Source organism: Gymnogyps californianus, unplaced genomic scaffold (genome assembly GCF_018139145.2).
Source record: "Gymnogyps californianus isolate 813 unplaced genomic scaffold, ASM1813914v2 HiC_scaffold_61, whole genome shotgun sequence".
NCBI classification, from domain to species: Eukaryota; Metazoa; Chordata; class Aves; order Accipitriformes; family Cathartidae; genus Gymnogyps; species Gymnogyps californianus.
Genome location: NW_026114454.1, coordinates 240,514 through 265,857, shown reverse-complemented (window position 1 = coordinate 265,857; position 25,344 = coordinate 240,514). Strand labels below are relative to the sequence as shown.

Below are 25,344 nucleotides of genomic sequence, written 5' to 3'. Positions count from 1 at the left end.
ATCTTGGACTTGCCAAAGTATGTCTCAGCTCAGGATGGATTTGCTAACAAAGCATGTCAAACACAGAAGGGATTGTGATAAAAGTTTCTGGAATATGTGCAACAGCGATGAAAGTGGTCGGCAATTCAAAAGCTGTGTCTCAAAAATTGAGGAGCAAACACACTCCCCATAGTTCAGGAAATTAAACTACATTGTCTTAGGTCCCTGGGAAACAGAATTGAGTGTGCACAGTTTGTTACCATGTCACACAGCCGGTGGGGTTGAGCATCTTAAAACACAATAATCCAATCACCTGGTGATTGTCTGCCCATTTCCAACATTAAAATGTCCCATTTATTGCTATTTTTAATTTTAAAAACTTAATTATAGTCCTTTCTAAGAGGTTTTCAGGGCTTTGCTTAAGCCTTGTATACTTAGACTATTATTTGGACATACCTTACACAGATCTGAAAAATAGCAATACTTTTTTTTTAGCATTTGTCAAATAAATAATGCTGTGGTATATCAGCATTTATTCTCCAAGACTGATGTGCTGCATAATTCATTCATGACTTCAGTACTCCAGAGTATGAACTAAAGTTATGTTTTATCTGTGTCTGTGTGAAAAAACCCTTTAATGCACTAGCTAAAGAGGTATTCACTCTGTCCATATAGCTATATAAAGAGATACTTAAATGAATTCCTGTATGACTACATCTATAATTCTGATGCATTTTCCTAGTTCCACTCTTTAAGCTTCATACCAAGGTTCACTGCATATAAAAATGCACAGTGGATTATAATGAAACAATTACCTCCCAGTCTTTTATGAACCTAAATTTATGGACATAAGTTGTTATGGAAGCAAAATATTTGGAATCTCCAATAATTTAATATTGACTCTGATACTTTATTGCTTTTTAATAACAACTCATTTGATTTTCTACTATAATTTTAATGTTTGATGGCCTATATCCAAAAATCATGACGACTACACTATTAAAAAGGATTGAAGCTTACTATGCTCTAATCACACCACATTTTGGCCTCATACTATTAACTCTGGAGATGTTTCATCCTTTGCTCATAGGATTATAGCATAGTCTAAATGAGAATCTAATGTTTTGTGATTTCTAAAGATAAATATGAAAAAGAAGGAAAGATATTACAAAAGGAAGTAAGTTTTAATGGGGAAAAGGAGAAAGTTAACAACTGGGAACTATAGTGAAGTTACCAAATTGATAATTTTTAAAACTGATTTTGAAAGGACCAAATACTTTCTCTAAAAATATACTCAATTTGTCTACGTGTACCAAACTGATCTGGTTTTAGTCCTGTTTTTACTTAGATACAATTACTATTATCAAATTATAAATCCAGTAACAGAAACTTTCCATTATTTTGTTTGAGAGTACCTCCCTTACAAGAACTGTCACAAAATGCGACTCAATGCAACACTAAGCACTGTGCAGGATCTTTTTCAGAATCTTACACCTGACTCATTAGGCTGTAATAGGTATGGGAACAACAAAGGCCAAGAACTTCACACAGTTCTGCTCAATTTCAGAAATGGCACTGTGTAAAGATGAAGCAGCTTGTTAAAAAGAAACTAAAAGGGACTTTTTATGGGCTGGTTGGAAATTACTGATGGAGAGCAATCTTAAGTGATACACATAGGCAAATACAAATAAAGTAATGTATCCATTACCTCTTAGGAGTTGGCTCTTACAGTTATAATAAAAACAAAAAAGTAAGCTCAGTGGTTGGCAGTAATTAAAAAAGCAAATTAATGTTAGGAATTATTAGGAAAGAAATTATTCATATTATTATAACATCAGTATGCTGGGTGCAGATCTAGTGCTCTCATCTCTAAAAGGCTATAATAGAGTCAGGAAAAAATTGAGAATGGCAAGAAGGATTATCATGGGGGTGAGCTGGCTTCCATGCAAGAAAGAATTAAGTAGAATAGGTCTCTTTACCCTCAAAAAATACAATTTAAGAATGTTATCATAGAAGTCTATAAAACCATAACCAGCATGCAAAGGGTGGGTAGGAATTGACTGTACTATCACTTTTGCTACAAGAATTAATGGCCATCAAAACCAAAAAACAGTGGGAGCCAGGTTCGGGCCCAAGACAAGGAGGTGGTTTCTCATGCAGCAGGGTACAGGTCTGTGCTCCTTGCCAAAGGATGTTGTGGTTGCAGAGAGATTATGTGGATTCAAGAGGAGTGTAAATAAGTAATTGGAAGAGATATGTATTAAGGATTACTCAATAGACAAATCACATCAGTCTCAGAGAATCCCTTGAACTGAAAGTAGTTTTTGTGTCATGACAGTTACAAAGACCACTTTTGGGACTAGGGCCTTCTGATGCCAGATGATGTTCAAGCATGTAGGTGGCAAGAACTTTGAATTAAAAAATGTAAACTCTAGAAAACTTCACAAGAATCTCTGTCTGCTGAAGAACCAGAGATGATATTTATGTAAGGGAAACACGTTAATTGCTACCAATTGCTAATTACTACCTCAAGAAATGAGGGAGAGAGATAGTTAATTGCAAATGTTATTAAAGGCAGAATTTATCTCACATGTAAACTGCTGTTTGAAGATGTAGCCTTTTTTCTAAGCTAGTCAGCTAGGTTTTCTTTACAGTGAGAGAGTGCGTGTGGGGGGGTTGTGCTGGTTTTGGCTGGGATAGAGTTAATTTTCTTCATAGCATGGGGCTATGTTTTGGATTTGTGCTGGAAACAGTGTTGATAATACAGGGATGTTTTAATTGTTGCTGAGCATTGCTTACACAGAGTCAAGGCCTTTTCTGCTTCTCACACTGGTTGGTGGTGAGAAATTGTTTTCATTTGCATCACTTGTCTGTCTTGGGTTTTATTTTTCTCTCTGTTATTCCCCCCCCCCCCTTCCTTACAATTTATTTATTTATTTATTTTTAAAATTATTAAACTGTTTTTATCTCAACCCATGAGTTTTCTCACTTTTACCCTTCCGATTCTCTCCCCCATCCCACTGGGCGGGGGGTGTGTGTGTGTGTGTGTGAGTGAGCGGCTGTGTGGTGCTTAGTTGCTGGATGGGGTTAAACCACAACAGTACTTTTTGGCGCCTAACATGGAACCCAAAGGGTTTGAGATAACATCATATTTAACCAGAGCATATTAGAAGGATAGGTCTTCCTCACCCATACCAACCAAGGTCTCAGCTATTAAGAGTCAGCCTTTTTCTGTTCAAGGGAGAGAGTACTGGTGGTGCACACCATGTGCCACCCTGTGGTTCTATCTGTGTGACTGGGGGAGGACATGAAGTGGGATGGTGAACCTACCTGGAGACTAGAAGCTCGGGTACAGGAACTACAAAGAAAAACAACAGCCAAAAGGCATCCATCCAGGAAAATTACTGCTCCAGTGTCTGTTGGGCAGAGCAGAAGGGCTGAGTGTACTTTTGACCCTGATGAAGGGACTTCTGTTTTGCAGGTACAAAAATCAAGTAATGAAGACTCCGACCAGGAATAGCTGGACCCTGCCTTCAGCCAGGTGGAAGAAAGGGACAACTGGGTTTACTGGACTGTGTGGATTTGATGGCCTGGCACATCAGCCCCATGGGAGTATAAAGCTGTGGTGGACCACTGGTGCACAGTGTACTCTAATACCATCAGATTACAAAGGGGCAGAATTCATCTGTATTTCTGGAGTGACGGGAGGATCCCAAGAACTGTCTGTGTTGGAAGCTGAGGTAAGCCTAACTGGGAATGAGTAGCAAAAGCATCTTATTGTGACTGGTTTGGAGGCCCCATGCATCCTTGGCATAGACTACCTCAGGAGAGGGTACTTCAAGGACCCAAAAGGGTACTGGTGGGCCTTTGGTATAGCTGCCTTGAGTATGGAGAAGATTAAAAAGCTGTCTAGCTTGCCTGGTCTCTCTGAGGATCCATCTGTTGTGGGGTTGCTGCAGGTTAAAGAACAGCAGGTGCCAATCGCTACCACAAGGGTGCACTGGCAGCAATATCGCACCAACCGAGACTCCCTGATTCCCATCCATACGCTGATTCGTCGACTGGAGAGCCAAGGAGTAATCAGCAGGACTCGCTCACCCTTTAACAGCCCCATATGGCCAGTGCGAAAGTCTAATGGAGAATGGAGACTAACAGTAGACTATCGTGGCCTGAATGAAGTCACACCACCGCTGAGTGCTGTCATACCAGACATGCTAGAACTCTAATATGAACTGGAGTCAAAGGCCACCAAATGGTATGCAACAATGGATATCGCTAATGCATTTTTCTCAATCCCTTTAGCAGCAGAATGCAGGCCACAGTTTGCTTTCACCTGGAATCGACTGCCCCAGGGGTGGAAACACAGTCCTACCATTTGTCATGGATTGATACAGATTGCACTGGAACAAGGTGAAGCTCCAGAACACCTGCAGTACATTGATGACATCATTGTGTGGGGCAACACAGCGGAGGAAGTGTTTGAGAAGGGGAGAAGACTAATCCAGATTCTTTTGAAAGCTGGTTTTGCTATAAAACAAAGTAAGGTCAAAGGACCTGCACAGGAAATCCAGTTTTTAGGAATAAAATGGCAACACGGGCATCATCATATCCCAATGGATGTGATCAACAAAATATGGATCCTGTCATATTGTGGGAAAACATCAGAGGTGGAAGGTGGCTGTATGGAGTCCTATATGACAAGTTGCAGCAACTGCAGAAGGAGAGGGTGAATCGAGTCAGTTTGCAGAGGTGAAAGCCATCCAGCTGGCTTTAGACATTGCTGAACGAGAAAAATGGCCAGTGCTCTATCTCTATACTGACTCATGGATGGTGGCAAATGCTCTGTGGGGGTGGTTGCAGCAATGGAAGCGAACCAACTGGCAACACAGAGGTAAATCCATCTGGGTTGCTGAATTGTGGCAAGATATTGCTGCTTGGGTGGAGAACCTGGTTGTGAAAGTACGTCACGTAGATGTTCACATACCCAAGAGTCGGGCCACTGAAGAACATCGAAACAACGAGCAGGTGGATCAGGCTGCTAGGATTGAAGTGGCTCAGGTGGATCTGGACTGGCAACATAAGGGTGAATTATTTATGGCTTGGTGGGCCCATGACACATCAGGACATCTAGGAAGGGATGCAACATACAAATGGGCTTGTGATTGAGGGATGGACCTGACCATTGATGCCATTGCACAGGTTATCCATGAATGTAAAACGTGCACCATAATCAAACAAGCCAAGCGGCTAAAGCCTTTTTAGTATAGAGGACGACGGCTGAAATATAAATATGGGGAAGCCTGGCAGATTGATTATATCACACTCCCACAAACCAGCCATGGCAAGCACCATGTGCTTACAATGGTGGAAGCGACTATGGGATGGTTGGAAACATACCCTGTGACCCATGCCACTGCCCGGAATACTTTCTTGGGCCTTGAAAAGCAAGTCTTATGGCGACATGGCACCCCAGAAAGAATTGAGTCAGACAACGGGACTCATTTCCGGAATAATTGCATAGACACCTGGGCCAAAGAGCACGGCATTGAGTGGGTGTATCACATCCCCTATCATGCACCAGCCTCCGGGAAAGTTGAACGATACAATGGACTGTTAAAAACTACAGTGAGAGCAATGGGTGCTGGGACATTCAAGCATTGGGATACACATTTAGCAAAAGCCACTTGGCTAGTTAACACTAGAGGATCTGCCAGTTGACCTGGCCCTGCCCAATCAAAACCCCTGCGCACTGTGGAAGGAGATAAGGTCCCTGTAGTACTTATAAGGAACCGGCTGGGAAAAACAGTTTGGGCTATTCCTTCCTCAGGAAAGGGCAAACCTATTCGTGGGATTGTTTTTGCTCAAGGACCTGGGTGCACTTGGTGGGTAATGCAGAAGGATGGGTACCTCAAGGTGATTTAATCCTGGGTGAAAATAATCCATTATTTGAGATGTATGATGGCAGTATTACATGATGCTGTATGTCACCACTGCTGTGGCTGCCATATGTCAAAGGTATTATAGCAGGAACCTCTTGCTGCTAGCCAAGCTAGAGGCAAGAGGAGGAATTCATTGCAATGTTAAAACTTATGGCCTAGTCCAAAGGGACCAGGGGTGGAGAATGTAATGGATATACCTTTAAATTGTTGTAATCCATGATTTGAGTTGCATGTTATAGGAACCACCCGAACCAATGGAGGACAAGCCTTACAAGAAGCAATGCAAGTGCAGCAGTGACCGGATCTGAGCTGGCTTTGGTGCCCAATAACTCCATGCAACACACCACCTCTCCTCTCCTGAGTGACCACCATAACAGATGGAGCCCAAAGTCATAGACCAAATGAACTCAATGAACATTTTATGGATATTTATGGATATTTCACAAACATTTTATGGGGGAAGGGGTGATTAATGAGGATGTATTGGATAGTGTGGGACCTGAGCATGACGTAAATGGTATGGAATAAGGGGTGGAGAATGTGCTGGTTTTGGCTGGGATAGAGTTCATTTTCTTCATAGTAGCTAGTATGGGGCTATGTTTTGGATTTGTGCTGGAAACAGTGTTGATAATACAGGGATGTTTTAATTGTTGCTGAGCATTGCTTACACAGAGTCAAGGCCTTTTCTGCTTCTCACATCGCCCCGCCAGCAAGTAGGTTGGAGGTGCACAAAGAGTTGGGAGGGGACACAGTTGGGACAGCTGACTCCAACTGACCAAAGGGACATTCCATACCATATGACATCATGCTCAGCAATAAAACTAGGGGGGAGGTTGGCAGGGGGGCCGCTCGGGTACTGGCTGGGCATCGGTTGGTTGGTGGTGAGAAATTGTTTTCATTTGCATCACTTGTCTTTCTTGGGTTTTATTTTTCTCTCTTTGTTATCACCATGTTCCAGTATTTAAAGGGTGGCTACAAAGAAGATGGAGACTCCCTTTTTACAAGGAGTCACATGGAAAAGATGATGGCTAATGGGTACAAGTTATTCCTGGGGAGATTCCGATTGGACACAAGAGGAAAATTTTTCACAATGAGAACAATCAGCCATTGGAATAATCTCCCCAGGGAAGTGGTGGATTCCCCAACATTAGACACTTAAGATTCAGCTGGACAGGGTGCTGGGCCCTCTTGTCTAGACCGTGCTTTTGCCAAGAAAGGTTGGACCAGATGATCCTTGAGGTTCCTTCCAACCTGATATTCTATGATTCTATGATTTTTTCCCCCCTCTTTTCCTTACAATTTTTTGGTTTTTTGTTTTTTAATTATTAAAATGTTTTTATCTCAACCCACAAGTTTTCTCACTTTTACTCTTCTGATTCTCTCCCCCATCCCACTGGGTGGGGGGAGTGAGCGAGTGGCTGTGTGGTGCTTAGTTGCCAGCTGGGGTTAAACCACGACAGGGGTGTGTGCAGAGGGAGCCTGATGATTAGCTCAGATTTGATGCAGAACTTGTATGGAGCTACAGATAGGTTAGATGAATCCAACCCTGCATGGCCTGGCAGAAGCAATTTAAAATCTTCCATCTCTACAGAAAATGTAACTGCCAGGAGTCTCCTGACTATCTGATTCTCAAGAAGGCTGGACAGTTATTATCAGATAAGTCTATCTGTGAAAAAGGGGATATGCTTTTCAGTAAGAGTGAAATTTCTGTATTTAATTAAAAGAAACGTTTAATTCCTAACTTTCATCAGAGAGGACATTTCCTTACAAGCAGGTAGTAGCACATCACATATGGTAACGCATGGTTAATTCAGTTTGAGTGTGTAGAGCTGAGGATACCCAATTAACTACATTACCATGGAACTAATATACCCAAATTGTGCAACTAACTTAACCAGGGAGAAGACGAGGTTTTTAAGTCCCATTTTCTAATAAGTGTCTACCTTAGTTCCCAGTCATTGAAGGGAATCTCTTTATTAATACAAGCTTATCCTTAAATGATACAGGTCAGCTACCACTTGGTTTACCAGTTGCTTTACTCAGCTATGAAGCACCTAGAGAGCCTTGTAAAATTTAGAAATGTTCAGCATCCTTTTTTCCTTTTTAGTATGAAGCCCTAGTTAATTCCCCACAATAAATATGACTATTTTCTGTTACCCAATAAAGTTAGCCACTCACACATACACATCAAACCTTTTCTTAGCTTTTCATTATTTTCCTCATCCAATCTACTATGAATATTCCATATAAAATTTTCAGAAGCTAAGTTAAATGAACATCCATCCTCTTTTACCAAAAATGTTTTACCTCTACTATAAGCATATACAGCTTTATTAGTATTTATCATGTAAGAATTTTACATCAGATTTCTACTCCTAATACTATGCCCTTTAGCTTCTTTTAATGGTTGAATGGCCATATGTATATCATGCATAATTACTTTTCTGCTAAAAAAAGTGTGAACCAAATTTTTAAAACATGGACCAAAAAAAGGTCATCACTCCTAAAGAGAGTCTAGCTGTGGAAAACTTCAGCCCATACAGTAAACTTGAATGGCTGAGAACAAGGAGAACTGAAAACACTGCAACTTTTTTTATAGCATTTGATTATATTCATGCTATAATTATGCAGTAGTTTGTGTGGTTTCTTTTGTTCTGTTTACTGTAAGTGAGGAAATAATGGTTTCAGTTGAATGTCTTCATCAGAAGCTACTTTCATCAAGCTAAGTATGCCCTGTGGAGACTCTGAATGTTTAATTCTTACCCTACACCAAACTCAAGGTATAATAAAATGCAGGATTCATTAAAAAGAAATGCAGTAAATATTTATTCTTGAATGATGCAGCTAGGGTATCTATGCTATCACCTGGACGTTATAGCCTTGTGCAGTTATTGGCACATAAAATGGTATATCCCATCCAATATAAGAACAATTGTGTTCTGCCTTTAAAACAGTCTAATTTACTATCCATTAGTAACACCAAACAGCCACTACCTGCACTACCAAACTGCGCATACTGAAGCAGTAGCTAAAATAGAATTTAAAACTGCTAAACTAAACAAACATCCAAGTCGTGTTTTCAGGGCACAATGCATGAGCTGCAGCCAGAATTTGGACAGATTCATTGGGAAACTTGTTCTGGCATTGCCACTGTCCAGTTCTTACTTTTTTTTTTTTTAAAAAAAACTTTTTCTGGAACAACTACTATGTTGTCATCAGGGCAGTGTGCAAGCTGATTGTAGCTCCTAAGGAATGTACTCTACTTAGTAAATAATTTTTTTTATATAATACAGAGAACAAAGAAAACATGCTAAGTACAGCATGATCATAGCAAAACCAGAAGCCACTCCTTCAGTGAAATTCTATTCTTACTCCATGTTTTAGTGGCTCATTAATTTTTTAAATTTTCCATGCTTGATCTCTCCCCAGAAGTGCTTTTTGGTTTTTATGCTTGACCAAATTTGCCTTGCTGCTCTTAAGCAATGAGGAAAAAAGGAAGGGAGGGGAGGGGAGGGGAGGGAGGAAGGAAATAAGAAGGGAGGAGGGAGGAAAAGACAGATTTTATTTTTTTTTTTTTTCCAGTGGAAGGGTATTAGGCTTCATTTATGGAGAAATGCTTTCCTTAAAAGCAGAAATAGATGAAACTGTTTCTGATGTCTGTGACTGATGAGTCTGTACATGCACCTGTTTTTTTAACAAAACAAAAGCTCCATACTGGCCAAGATTCATGTTTTGACTGTCACTGTACTCTAGGGATAATTTCCACACTTTTCCTGTCCTATATGATAGATTTTTATAATGCATTCTCCTCTTGACATTTCAAAAGATACCAAGGGGAGCTGCAGGGTAAACTGACAGAGGCAGTGCAGAAGCCAGAGCCCTCCACCTGCCCTCCAAAACACTTACAAATCCACAATATAATGAAAGGACTCAGGCTACATCTATGTTAGGGTATTAAATGGGTCCAGGCATTGGAATTCAGTCATCTGTACTGTTAAATTGTTAGAACAATCATGGTTTGGCCTGATTTTGACTTGAACCATCTAGCAATGACCAAGCGATTTTGGGCACCATTCACCATTCCCAGTTTTGTAAGGAGGGAGGCCACTTTCAGACTATAACAACACAGACATGGCCTCAGAGCCCATGAACAGGCATGGCATTGTTTCTTATAACTTGAATATGCCAACTATTTTAAATATGGAACTTGACTGATTTTGGAAATGGATTGTATGACATGTTTTTCCTTCACAACAAAGAGCTGGATTCAATGATACAGACAATTCATCACAGACCTATGTTCTTCTTATGCCACAAAACTTGTTAAAAAAAAATAAACTCTCACATATCTTTTCAAAAGTACAGATGTCATCCTGTGCTCTGTTGGGAGTTATATATACATGTATTCAGCACCACTCCTCCCATAGCAGAGGATACTAAAAGGCACTACTTGGTATCACTGAAAATTACACAGGTTTCATCACACATCAGACCACTCCTCCTTTATTGTCCTCTTTTCTTGTTTCTTTTCTCTTTTCCCTGTTTATGCTTTCTTCTCTCTGAATTTTTCAACTTCCTTCTCTGTTTTTTTCTCCTCCTTTCTGTAGAAGATACCAGCCAACTGATAACAAAAACGTCCTTGAGTAGATCAAACATGAGCATCACCCAACAGAAGATAGTCAGATTTATATTCCGATTAAGCAGCTACCTCTGTTACAGCAAGATGAATGCTGCCTTCCTCCCACACAAGCACCTTGCCAAAGAAAATTCCAACTGCTTCCACACAAAACATAACATAACATTTAAAAAAAACAAAACTGGAATACAAACTAGAGTTTTAACAAAAGAGATTTTTTAATGGCTTGTATGTCATATTCCAGCTTCCTCACCTCAAGTAAAGACCATCTTAACCAAGGATGCTACTTCAAAGAATGAAATAGAGGAGCTCTCCCTTCACTGGTGGCTTTCAGTGGTTTCATCTGCACAGATACCTGGTTAGCAAGTAGGGAGAGCAGAAAAAACCTTTCACCCAGGACCATTCTAGTCTAGCCACTCTATTTTAAAGAATGAGTTTCTCTCAACACTTAAGGACAGGATTTTACTCTTTGACATCCTCGTGTGACAGTGACTCTGACAGACTGGTTCAGAATAGTGTAAACTTGCTTATTTCTTTGTATTGATCTAATACAAAATTCATTCTCCTGGTCATTCATTGACTAGGTAGATGGTCAAATGAGATTAAATGTTACAGAATAGAATCAGAAAGAGCATTTCAACACAGAAAGAGCAAAGACATTAAAGTTTTCCATACCACGAAGAAACACTTGAATGCTTACCTCCCTAAGGGGATCATTGAGCTCATTGAGAATGTTTTCTTCATCAAAGATCTTGCCTTGGTAGCGGTGCTCATAGTAATCATGGATCTTCTGGCGCATTTCAGCAGGTAACTTGTGGAATGACATGTACTGTTCCACTTGTTTGTACTGTCAGGAGAATAAAAGGAAGAATCAGAAAAAAAACCACCCACTTTTTTACTATCTAAAGGCACCTACAAAATGAAAATTCATTCATGTATCCACTTAAGCTTTATATATTTTATAAAGATAACATTTTATACATATGGCAGAGGACCCTCACAGAAATATTAGTTAATTTAGTATTACTGTTGCTCACGTGACAGCACAACAACTGAAAATTATGGAAACTGCCAGTTAGTGGTGATGCTAATATCCACATTAATTTATAAGTTTTAGAAGCCAAACCCTCACACTTGTCATGTGTTCCCTAAATTCCCAGCTATATAGAAGTTGTGAAACTACACCAACACCATTTTTAGCTCATTCCATGCAGCAGACAGGGAAACTGTACACAGTGTATATCTACTTCTCTAGTGCTGCATTCAGAGAGAGTTTAAGGTGTGAAATTTCAGAAACTGGATATGCTGTATTAATATGCAACATATTAATGTTGTGTACACTTATAAGGCGACTGAAGAACAAAGTTAAAATCTGTGGAGATAATGAAGTAGAAAGCATTCCACAGGAGGAATAAAGAGAAGAGAGAAGTGAACTGGAAAAATAGGCACGGCATGAGGAAACAGATGCCAGGACCCAGGAGACTCAGAGGACCTCACTCAATTTACCTTGTGCATTTGGTTTCCTTGTTTCTACTAGTCCTCTGCCCTGTCTTCTGCTTTGTTTGCTTCCCTTCTTCAGAAGCCATTTTGGATAGCATAATTTTCAGAAAAGAACATCCAGAACTAATATACTCAGAGTTGTACTGTACTAAACTGTATGATACATCTGAGACCCACAAAATGGAGAAGTTGCCTAAACCAAAAATGGACAAGTACCACCTGACCAAGACTTTTGCCTCTCCGACCCCCCATCTGTGTCTCAGTTGAAGAGGATAAGGCACTGAGACAAAGAAGGAGAAAACCCCTCCCAGGCTTATAGGTGAGTTAAAACTTGGCAGAAACTTGGTTTCCTTATGTAAAGAGTCTTCATTTAATTTTTTCTTCATTTTTTCATGCTGAATTAGGCAATTTTAACTGTTTTCAATCAAAAAAGCCAATGAAGTCTTAATTAGGATCAGCATCTCTGTAGAGCAATTATTAAATGAATTTATAATGTACATGCACTCCTTATGAACCGTAGCACATATCCTTTAACTTGTATAATTGAAGGCTGCTCCATCCTCTGGAACTGAAATTAGTTTTTGCTTTGCAAAGTGGCAAAAGATTAGATGAGTCCACGTGTACAACATGCATTCCCTAAATAAGAAGAAAGTAATTTTGCATGGGACTATTTAACAATGTATGATGAATATGTAAGTCTGATTTAACCTCTGTACAGCTATTTTGCACCTCTGAAGCAAGAATTCATCACCCCCATCCTTTAGAAGTGAGATTTAAATTTGCATGCTCATCATTGGTTTCTGCTCGGAGAAGAAATTTATCCATATATTCTGGGTATGAATCAGAGTTCTGGGTCACTAGAAGACAGACATGCTCTAGCATAAACAAGGTATTGCTTCTAAAATTACCCTACTAATCAGTTGCAGCTAATCTAGGCATGGATTTACTTGGAGGGAAGGGATATGAGATCACCCAGTGCTCTATATATCTCACCAAGGTGGTCACACAGTCCCAGCTGCTGTGCAGTGCTCCAGCTTTTCTGCAGCAAAGCCAAAGAGAAGATGCTGCACTATGCAATGTCCCCTTTGTGTTTGTGTCCAGCCCTCCATTGCTGTGGTCTCATGTAAGAAGGACATGTAACGTGTCATGTGTCATAGCACACATGGACAGGGAAAGGACTTCACTATGCTCCTTAGCACAGGGGCTGCACCCCTCTATCCAATCTTATTTGCATACAAATGTGCTTGAGCAACACTAATAAAGAATAATCCTTGCTAATCAAAAATACATATTAATTTGAGATATGTAGGGTATAATGCAAGAGAGTTGCAAAGGACTTGTATACCAGAAAAACCTTGAAGAAGAGAACATTTATGCTAAAAGCAATTTGTTTTGCCAGCAATTTACACTGCTCCCTTTCATTAATGCTGTTATTTGAATAGGTGCTTTCTCCCACACAAGCTAGTTCTTTTCTCTACCAGGGATTATGCTTACACATTAGAATCTTAGAGAAACAGAAAAATAAAACTAGTATTAATCTAGTGCTTATCACTGGTGTGTCTCAAAATGTTTCCAAATTAATAACACATAGAATAATAGGGACAGCTGCATATTAGCGACATTTATTTTTTTTAAATCAACAACTAGGAAATTAAAGCCTCCCACAATTCCCAGAAATATTTAACCATCTTAAATACTATCAAGGTCTCTTTCCATATCAAAATATCTGACCTTGTGAGTGTACAGTATACTATCACTCTGTAATAAACCTTTTCCTAATCTTTCTCAGTGTGATTTTGACTTATATTCCGTGTCATTCATGATACTACTACTCCCTTCTTGACATTCTGTCATAACATTCATGTGAAGTGATCCCTCAAAATTTTTAACTTATTTTCTTCAGCAACTGATATCTTTCACTAACTCAATCCAAGTCATGATTGCTTTTTTATTTCTATAATATTGTTCCAGCTCAGAAAAGCATGTTTGTTTTTTTTCAGCCTGCTATATGTTACTGGCAATATTGAGGGTTTGCCAGATTAGTTGTCACTGTAGTGTGTCACATGCCAGTTGCAAAAAAGTGTGCTAAAATGAATATACAAACAGAGAGAAAAATTAATATGGTCTTGTTAATTTTGTGTAATAAACCACTAATTTGTTCAAGTTAATTTTGAAGAAAAGCTTTTCTTTTGGTACCACATTTATTAATAACGGTTAGAAATGGAGGCATTTTTTACTTTTAAATAATATACTGGGTTTTGTTATGGTTTTGTTTCCTCATGAAAACAATGCAAATCACTTAAAGAGAACTGAATTACTTTCTGGGAAAAAATTACATGTCAAAAAGGTTTAAAAATTCTCATTAGCACTGTGAATCCCTTGAATAAATATGAAAATTCTATAGCTTCCCCTGGTTTTTCTAAGTGTGATTTTACATCTGAAGTTGATAAAAATGTCAGTGAAGTTAAATTTTGTCAAAACATTGTATTTGAATTGTATTTAGAAGATCTGTAACTGATCCTGAGTCATCCATCAGACTTGACACTTGAACCTGCATCTTCATATGTGAGTGGAATAATTTGTGTCTAATGACTCTTCTCATCACACTGTATCTTTTTCCTTCTAGATTTAAAATTTTGGTTTACTTGGAGTTTTTTTTGCTTCTTTGCTTTGGTTTATTCAGAAAAAAGATGTCTTAATTCCACATTCACAAAAGCACCTCAGGTGCTTTTATTACATCTGTGTGAAATAAATTTCCAAGCCACCGCAAGTTCCCTCAAAACTGACTTTAATTATTATTTTTTTTCCTTTGGCTTTTCTTATGTCACATGAGAAACACCAGACTACATTCAAAATATAAATGACTGGGTTAAAACTCTTTTTTAATCTCAAATTGCCTTTCCATCCTTGCTCCTGCCTGACACCAAGGAGCACTAGGTTTTCCAGGGAGGACTATTTAGTAAGGGACTCCACGTGTGCATATCTAAAGGGATGTCAGAGACCTCAAAAGGCAACAGCAAACTACCTCCGATTCCAGGGTACTGAGGAGAGAAAGAAGAGGCATCCAGGCTCTTCAGCAGAGGACAAAATTCTGTGTAAAGACTGGATTATGAAAATACATTACTTCCATTTAAAGACACTATTTTGAATGGAAACATTGTATATATTAAAGCATCCACTTTGCTAAAACACTTCATAAGCTGTTTCAGTTAAATTCTATATGTTCTATTATGCATTGCTATTAAGATGGTATGTACAAACTACACGCCCCCCACGATGTGTAATTTCATATGGCACATTTCCCCCTTTTTATGATAGCTATCTCCCTATCATAGGAAATAATAAATTAATTTGCTTTTTTCACTCAATCATTTGAGAAATTAGATAATAGATTGTTTACAAGCTTTTAAAATTATCTCTTAACCCAGTATTCATAGCTGAGCTGCATGGTTGTGTGTCTAAATATCACATGATATTGCTTCTGTTTGCTGAATGAATAATCTAATCTGTATAAATAAAAATAATGTCTGGAAAAATCCCTGAGGCTTGATTCTCCTAGGAAAAATTTGAATAACATGAGATAATCATAGACAGCAGGCTACACTTTTTTTTCCTTTTGCAAGAACTTCTAGTCTAACTTCATAAGTGGGTTCTATGTTAAAATAATAATAAAAGACATTAAGTTACAGATTAATGGGAAAGGAATGAGAAGAATTGTATAGCTTATATTTATTAATGACTATTTAACAGATTTTTGATTCAATTTTCTCGTCACATTTATTCCGAGAACCTGGTATTCTTCTCTCCTTTAACTCCTTAACGTGTCACCAACTGCAAGCATTACTCCTGACACACAGTGGTGTAAATGAGGTAAAAACAGTATTCCTGCTCACAAAAGACTGAGAACCCCTATTTTTGATTGTGAGAGTCTGGGCAGGGCATGTAGATGCTGCAGAATACTCTTACATGCATCTTTTCCATCTCAGACTGCAAACAGTGCTATTTAATGAACCTGTTGGTTGGGTGATATAAGGTCTCCAAAGTTATTATCTCCTCTCTGCAATCCTTGTCAGTCATACAATCCATTCATCAACTGTTTGTATGCCTCAATTCACAGTTACAGAATCAAACAATAATATACTGGGTGTGCTGCACTGTATTAGCTGTGCTGATGCCTCCAGCCTGGAGCTTCAGCTACCAGCAGCTAGAATAAAGTGGAGAACATGATCACCGATCAGCTCTCTTCTACAGTAAGGGAATCCTACATTGCTAACGAGTATTCCTTGTTACTGCAAGGCCCTCATGTTATGCAAACACAACATAGGTGTAAGCATTTACCTACTACCCTTGGTTGAGCACCTGAATGGTTTTTAGATTACCGGAGGACAGAAAGGAGAGAAAGGTCAAAAACATCTTCCCAAGCTATAAAGAATTTTGGATAAAAATTCCTAAAGTGTTTAAGCTCAACTTCTATTCAGTCTCGCCCAACATTTAAAAGCATTATCTTCAGTAGTTTCTACTACATATTTGCTATTTGCAATGCTCATTCTCTTCCATATGACAACAGTTTTTTCGTCTGTATAGGAGCGGACTCATTGATTCTGTCCTAATGTTAAAAATAATCTCTTTAGACTCCTGTTTAATATTCATTACAGGGCTGCAGCTGGCTTCCATGCACTTGGCCAAAGGGGACTCTCATCCTCCACTGGAAATTCAACCAGGAATCAAGAAACATTGCTGTGCCCCTTGCAAGGGTTACTGTAGGTCTGGTATTTGTACAGTTCATCCTTTTAAAATCCTTTTCATCCTAACCTTGACTGGGATTATTAGGAAAAGAAAGAAAGGTTTTGAATGTTGAAATACCTCCATGTTTCAAATGGGGACAAGACTCAAATCCCTGTCCCTCTCTTGTATGACTTCCCCCAACTGCATTTGAAAAAGGAACGACTTCCATTTTATGAACACCTCTCATTTATGCGTAGTCCTCTGGACTACGATAGCAGGTTATTTCATGAGCCAGCTGAAGTTTAGATCTGGCTGTCAAGGCACCAAAGGACAGTCTCTAACCGAATACTTGGTCAAACTTGAAGTTAGCACTAACCTTAACATTTACTCATAGGATGATTACCTGTGATGATAACTGTACATATCAAAAATGAGTAACCACAAATGGTTATCAAATGACCAGAGATCTGGTTGTGTTCAGAAAAGGTAACAGATAGTGAATCTGCCAATCATCCATTTGGTTATCTTCTTTTGATATTAGCAAAGTAATAAGCTCACCTGTCCATCCCACAGTCACTGAATGGCTGAATTCACTACAAATCCAGAGATATTTCTACAATCTGCTTTCTTCACTGCTTCTCTGCTTAGCTTACAGATATTTTCACAGAAAAAATCCAACAGTTTATAATCAACCACAGGTCAATATAAAAAGTCAGTTTCCTGCTGAATAGGTTCACTTTTATAGTTCTTTATCATTGATAAAGTTTAGTTTAGCCTAAGTGATTTGTTTAGCCTAAAAGCTATCATTTGTTTACTATCTATTTTTCACTAATTACCCCCCAAAGAGCACTGTTGTTTGCAAGAATGCTTTAAGCTGTCATTTTACTTACACATAGTAATTAAACATTTCCTTTCAATTGCCACAAAATACACAATCTCTTATTATTGTTCTTTACAATTAGTGTAATTGAGAAATTAAGTTATATGGAATTTTCTGAATAGGATTTGTTTTCTTAGCCTGTTCTTTATATTGCACAAATTTGCTTTTTACTGTTTTAAAAAGGGGAGGGGAGGAAAGGAGCATGAAAAGCAAGCTCAGTTCCTCTCTTCGCAGAGGCAATGACAGAACTCTGATTTAATGAAACAACTATCAAAGCCTCGAGGAATGAAAAGCATCTCTTCTCTGTGCTACTACAGGTGAAACTGTATCAAGTCTAAAGCAGGATGATTTTCTTTTTTAATGAGAAAAATACTGTACAGATGACAGCTTATTTAAAAATATCAGATATGCTGTAATGGTCTCCTTAAAGTTGCCAGTTTCAAAGTGAAATTTAATACCTATCCAGTCATCTTGTACAATTTTCCATATCTTTTGAATGTTTTGGATTTTTTTTTCCTTTTCAATTTCCCTGTGCCAGTAAAAAAAGAATATACATTAAAAAAAATGCCTGGAGTGAAGGGAGAGGAGGCAGAAGGAATTCCCCCCACACACACACATGCACTCTGGGAGAAGTGCAGGGGTGAGGTAGCTCGTCTCTGCTTGGTCACTCCTTCAGTTCAGTTCTGGGCACAAGCAGCAGTTTGTGCCAGCTGAAGGACCTGTAATGGGGGCATCTGTCTCTAGGCACTGAACACATGCTGCAGCTACCTTTGACGCTGACTCTGAACACAGGGTGACAAGTGTCAATCACCTATTTTCATTTGAATGAAATTTTTTTTTAGAAATGCATGTTGGGTCTGCCTATCAGGAGCAGTGGTTTCCTGTGGCATTGGCTTCACCTCACCCCATTGATCCTGCAATACAGAAACATTGCATAATTGCAGTGCTTAATTGTTAGCACCTCTCCCACAGGAAATCCAGTTATTTCAAGAAGCAATTTGAAGTAGTAATTTAGAAAAGGAATATAGAAAAAGGAATAATTAGGTTGAAATTATGTAACTTTATATCTATTGCTTAATAGTTGTAATGAAAAGAAAAAATGTTTTATTAGCACCATAATTGTTACATCTGCTTGGTGTTGTGCCAACATCTATGCTACTAGCAGCACCATCACGAGTAAGATAGAAACACTGGTATGATACAGCTGCTGATCCTGGAAATTCTGGCTCTGATAAAACCTAATTATGGCTTGATTTTTTTTAATTAATTAATTAGTGGAAAATGCCAATTCACCAAAAAGAACTTGCTTTTTAAATTGATCCATTTCAAAGAAACTTGCATGGCAATAAGTTTATCATGCACGGGAAGGTCTGTCCAAAGCCAAAGGGAGAGACAAAGATTCTTCAGTAAACAAATATGGTCTAGTTGCTCAGTTATCGGATATGTTGCTTTTCTTGACTTCTGATCAGAGACCTGAAACTGTCCTTCCCTCATTTCACAGCAGTGTCCTAATGATGAGGAAATGGTTGTTCTAGGCTGGGCATTTCTCAGTGTCTTTTCTGCTTTGCATAAGCACGTATCAAGCTAGAGAGAGAGAGAAAAAAAGTTTTGTTCTTCATAGGGATAGAAATAGCGATGTAGATGATCACATTTCACCTTGCTTTTCCAATAAAGTATAATCACTTACACAGAATCGAGGTGGTGGGAAACACTGACAAAGACTCATCCCATGCAGATGCTACTGGTGGGAAAGAAGGGTCTGCACAGGGCCATTGGCTGCAATTAATCCATCTTATCGCAGGCATTTAACATGTAAACACCTGAGTCAGACAGCTGCAGTACTAAGATTTTTTTTTTTTTTTTTTTTAAAGAACTGCAGGAGCTTAGAGATCAGAAAACCTCTGCTCTGAGCAGGTAACCTCATTAATACTAACTATTATTACTTTATGATCTACTGCTTAACATATACAGTCTGAAACCTTGCATGTTATTTGAACATATAGCTTGTCACTGCACGATGCAAAGAGCCCTTTCACTTATAAAGGTGACTTGGAAATTATAATTAATTTTTTAAAATAATCTAAAATTGTTTGTCAGACTGTTCAAGTCTCCAGCTTCACCTGAATCACTGAGGTTAACACACAATATCACCTGGCATTCACAATTCTGAGCCTTCTGCACCAACAACTGCAACAGCCTCCAACAGTCTGACAAACTGCTCCTCTTCATGTTCCCAGGCATTTTGTTTCATTCATTCTTACAAAATATCTATAATCTTCCTATCTTCTTTTTCTCCTTACCTTGTCTTTATCTAGTCTTGAAGTATAAACACTTCAGAGACATCCTTAGGGAAATGAATTTATGGCACCTGGAGGCTTCCCTGATAAACAACAGCCCTAGAGTCATGGCAGTAAAGTAATACTCCAAGCAACCTTTTGTACTCCAATGAAAAGCAGTTATTATAGACCTGACGGTTCCAGAGGAATGCCTATGAGTGACAGGATGTTTCCCCTTGTATTCCAGAATTATGGAACTTATTCACCTGGTACAGAAAAAAATTAATAAGTTTTAATAAGACTTAAAGATAATTCTTTAATTAGAATAAAAATGAGAATTAGGAAAGCTAGAGAGCCTAGCAGAGATAGAAAAGCCAATAGGGTGCATCCTGCAAAGAACATATTTTAAGGCAATTTATAGCTTTCTTCAAACAAATAAACTAACAATCCTTGTTTTATTTCTGGTTGTGAAGAAATAGTTCAATGCATCAACCAGAGTAAATCTTATTTTCAAGTCTCCAAAAAGACAAAGAAAAAGTTCTTAGTAATAGTGGATTACTTCCCACATCTCTATGGAGATTTAACTCTCAAACAAACGATGACACTATGTTTCTGTGCTGATCATTTTAGCAGAAACACTCAGGGAAAGTGTTTTATTCAATATAGATGGGTTCATCCAAAGGTAAAGTCACAAAGCTGTAACTGCTAAAGAGAAATAATGGAACTTCTGTCAAATAATACCTTTATTTTCTTTTTTTCCTTCTTCCATAACATGAAGAAGAAATATAGAGAGCTTTGGAGAAGTGGGCAAAACATCTGTAAGAGGGTATGAAAAAATGTGAAAGTAGTGAAAGGCTAGCAAAGGGTTCCTAAAAAAAAAAAATCTACAAACAATTCTAAATTAAAAAGACCTAAGGATTATTTACATTTTCTTTGACTTTACAGAAATCAGATTTATAAAATGCATATCTCTTTCTTCCTATCTTATGTATTTTTAGGAGAACTCTGTTCAGCATCTGAAATTTTAGCAAAATTTACCTTAGTTTTAGAGTAGAATAAAGGAGCCTTTGTTTCCATGGCAAGAGAAGCAATTTGCACTATAGTACCACTGGCTGTAAGTATGATAGCCTCCAATGGCTATTGTTTCACATGTGCAATTGATAATCTAAGTAAGTCCACTTTTATTTTAAACTAGTGTGGTGGGTTGACCCTGGCTGGATGCCAGGTGCCCACCAAAGCCGCTCTATCACTCCCCCTCCTCAACTGGACAGGGGAGAGAAAATGAAAGGCTCATGGGTCGAGATAAGGACAGGGAGAGATCACTCACCAATTACTGTCACAGGCAAAACAGACTCAACTTGGGGAAATTAATTGAATTTATTACCAATCAAATCAGAGTAGGGTAATGAGAAATAAAACCAAATCTTAAAAAACACCTTCCCCCCACCCCTCCCTTCTTCCCAGGCTTAACTTTACTCCTGATTTTCTCTACCTCCTCCTTCCCAGTGGTGCAGGGGGACGGGGAATGGGGGTTTGGGTCAGTTCATCACATGTTGTTTCTGCTGCTCCTTCCTCCTCAGGGGGAGGAGGACTCACACTCTTCCCCTGCTCCAGTGTGGGGTCCCTCCTACAGGAGACAGTCCTCCATGAACTTCTCCAACGTGAGTCCTTCTCACAGGCTGCAGTTCTTCACAAACTGCTCCAGTGTGGGTCCCTTCTGCAGGGTGCAGTCCTTCAGGAACAGACTGCTCCAGCGTGTGTCCCCCATGGGGTCACAAGTCTTGCCAGCAAACCTGCTCCAGCATGGGCTCCTCTCTCCATGGGTCCTGCCAGGAGCCTGCTCCAGCACGGGCTTCCCACGGGGTCACAGCCTCCTTCGGGCATCCACCTGCTCTGGCGTGGGGTCCTCCACGGGCTGCAGGTGGATATCTGCTCCACCGTGGATGTCCATGGGCTGCAGGGGGACAGCCTGCCTCACCATGGTCTTCACCAGGGGCTGCAGGGGAATCTCTCTGCTCCGGTGCCTGGAGCACCTCCTCCCCCTCCTTCTTCACTGACCTTGGTGTCTGCAGAGTTGTTCCTCTCACATCTTCTCACTCCTCTCTCTCTCGCTGCAACTGCTACTCCCCTGTAACTTCTTTTCCCTTTCTTCAATATGTTATCACAGAGGCGCTACCACCATCGCTGATTGGCTCAGCTTTGGCCAGCAGCGGGTCCGTCTTGGAGCTGGCTGGCATTGGCTCTATCAGACATAGGGGAAGCTTCTAGCAGCTTCTCACAGAAGCCACCCCTGTAGCCCCCCTGCTACTAAAGCCTTGCCACGCAAACCCAATACAACTAGTACTCTAAACACCATTACCAGCACTGACAATGGCATCCTATCGAAAGGCTCCAGTGTGGGAACCCTGGTGAAGCCAACCTGGAACCTGCACAGCCCTGCTGAGGAGGGTCCTTCCAGGTGGGCAATGCAAAAAGTGGTTGTTTTTGTTTAAAAGAACTTTTTTCTTGTTGTTTTGAAGGGGGCTTGATTTTAAGGATGCAATAGATAAATAATAGATCACCAGGCCATTTTTCAGTCTTCAAGAGATATGTGGTCTAGACACAGCAAATCATTTCTGAATTTCTTCTAAATGAGGTCATGTACTGCCCAATCAGAGGCTCTTCTCAGCAGATGAATTCAAGGGCCATCAACAAATCCTCCATTATAAGCTCCTATATCTATCACAGTTCTTCTATTTAAAAGAAGCTGACAGCCTCTCCCCCCAGTGCAGTCCCTGTTCTTTCCCCTCTTCATTCCTCCCTACCTCCCACTTCACATATCCTTTGGCTCCTGCTACTTCCAGCTGCTTTTTTCCTTGCAGGCATACCATAGGAAAAAGTCACAGGTGCCTTCCTCTGTTACACTGATCAATCATCCCTTTGGGCTCTCTGCCTCAATTTTCCTTTGCGTTAGCCTTTTGGGCTGCCTCTGGTGTCAGTGGTACTCCTAGCTGAGATGAGGCCCATGTCCATCTTCTGATGCTGCCCTGACACTGCCCAAACAAGGGCTGAAAAACTCCTGATGCTGTGCAGGTGTGAAGCAGCAACAAAGAGAGCTAGACTCTTCTACCAGGTGATCACCCTCTCCTCTTACTTGCTTAAATTCTCTACAAAGTCAGGAGAAAAGAAAGACCTGTGCCAGAAAAAATAATGTTGAAAAATGAAAAAGGATAGGGAGGTATCTTAATTAGGGGAATTAACTCCATTAAACTCAGGTTACCAGCTCCAATCAAATGTATAATAAGAAACACCCAAAGACTTGCCTTCACTTTTCATTTAAGAATTGCTCAACGTTTTCTTCAAAACTTTATAAAATTATTTTTACATTTACATCAAATTCTGCAATAAAGAAATATGTTCAGCCAGCTCTACCTGAATATATATAGGCATCCGGTGCTGCCCGTAATAAAAAGCAGCTGATGAACAAATATTTTTTCTAGAAGGTGATTGTATAGATGCTTATGTGAAAATGACATTTTCCTAACCCCAAACTGTACAATGCTAACTCATAGCATTGTGCATTTTTATGAAAAGATCTGCTTTCATTATGCTTTTAGTAAATATTTAGTGTTTAGAAAAATGTGTTCTAAAGGATTTTTTTTATTTTTTGTTTTGCACAGTTTGGCACAGGTATGATGCAGCTGGGTGGATAGCACTTGGCTTGCACAGTACCTGCTACTGGGAGGAACCAATCACCCTTTTAGAGATACAAGGCAAAAATAACCAGCCCGATTACCCCAGCAAGACTGACTGTAACAAGAAGCTGAAATACAATAATGAAGTACCAGAACAAAACAGGAGAGCAGTCTAGTGAGAACATTCTGACTGATTTATATTCCTCTCCTTCAAACTTAGGGTCTTACCCTCAAACTGAGCGTATGTACTGGGTCCGGCTGGGATGGAGTTAACTTTCCCCATAGCAGCCCTCATAGTGCTGTGCTTTGTATTTGTAGCTAGAAAGGTGTTGATAACACACCAGGGTTTTGGCTACTGCTGAGCAGCACAGCATCAAGACATAGCCAGGACAGCTGACCCAAACTGACCAAAGGGATATTCCATACCATATGACCTTGTGCTCAGCAATAAAAGCTAAGAGAAAGGAGGAGAGGAGGGGGGTATTCGTTATTAAGGCGTTTGTCTTCTGAAGCAACCACTACATGTACTGAAGCCCTACTTCCCAGGAAGTGGCTGGACATTGCCTGCTGATGGGAAGTAGAGAATTTTTTTTTTTTTTTTGCTTCTGCACATGGCCTTTGCTTTTCTTTATTAAACTGCCTTTATTTCGACCCACGAGTTTTTCATCTTATTTTCTCCCCCTGTCTTGCTGAGGAGGGGAAGTGATAGAGCGGCTTGGTGGGCACCTGGCAGCCAGCCAAGGTCAACCCACCACAGCGTACTATTCAGTTCCACTTGAAAAGAAACACATTTATTTTGTTATCACTGTATTGTTAAAGGTAAGTAACTTCTGATTTTTGTTTAGAGGGAGAGGGGGAATAGTTTTTGTCCTTACTTGTTTCAATAATATCTATTGTTCTTTCCCATTTCAAAACCTGGGAAGATCAAGGTCAAATTAAATATCACAACTATATATGCAGCAAAAATTCAGATAATTATAATAAATGAAAATTGATAAGATGAGCTGACAGAAAGAGAAAGCAAGTGATGCTAATAAAGGCCCTATCCTGACACAACAAACATTTTCACATTCATTGAATAAGTCTCTGTGCAGTCCACACTGGCTCTAGTGGCTGTATTTACATATTCAGTTATATGTCAGAGGGTTGAGTTCACAATGGTCTTTATTATGCATCAAAATATTTAAAGAATATTTAAGAATAAATAAAAGAATTAGCATATCTACAAGTGCAAGCATGTTCTTTTAAATAACAGTATGCACCCTTTGAAACAGAATACCTGAAAAGTTTTTTCTGAGCTGCAGCTATGTGTTTTTCCCTTTCAGAATATTTTGTAATTCAGCTATACCAAATATCTTTTAATAACTTGTTTTATTCTAAGAAATCTCAGCACTTTCTACAAGGATCAATAAGGCTCACAGAAGACAGGAATACTACATCTATCCATTTAGCAGCCTGTCATCTGATGGTTGCCAGAACAGCATAAGATGATATAATGATTCAGAAATAATCCAAAAGTCAGGACTTCCAGACCCTTTCTAACTAGAAGACCCCATGGACTTCTAAATAAAATCACAAACCCAAGAATTATAACTACCAGAAACAATCCATAGATACTGGCTCAGGCACTGACTCTCAGTTATTCCTAAATATTTAGGGAATAATGAATTTTCTACTTCTCAGTGCTATGATGACTATAATGTTTTTGGCACAGTTAATACTCGGTCCCGAAGGT

General features: G+C 39.3%; 1 protein-coding gene across 1 annotated transcript in view; it reads right to left on the bottom strand.

The window, feature by feature from the left end:
* Window positions 1-25,344, bottom strand: part of LOC127029014 (potassium/sodium hyperpolarization-activated cyclic nucleotide-gated channel 1-like) — a 119,104-nt gene that overhangs the window by 35,888 nt on the left and 57,872 nt on the right. The window contains exon 4 of the mRNA XM_050914684.1: window positions 11,255-11,401. Within this exon, the coding sequence (XP_050770641.1) occupies window positions 11,255-11,401 (147 nt within the window). The remainder of the gene's footprint in view (window positions 1-11,254; window positions 11,402-25,344) is intronic.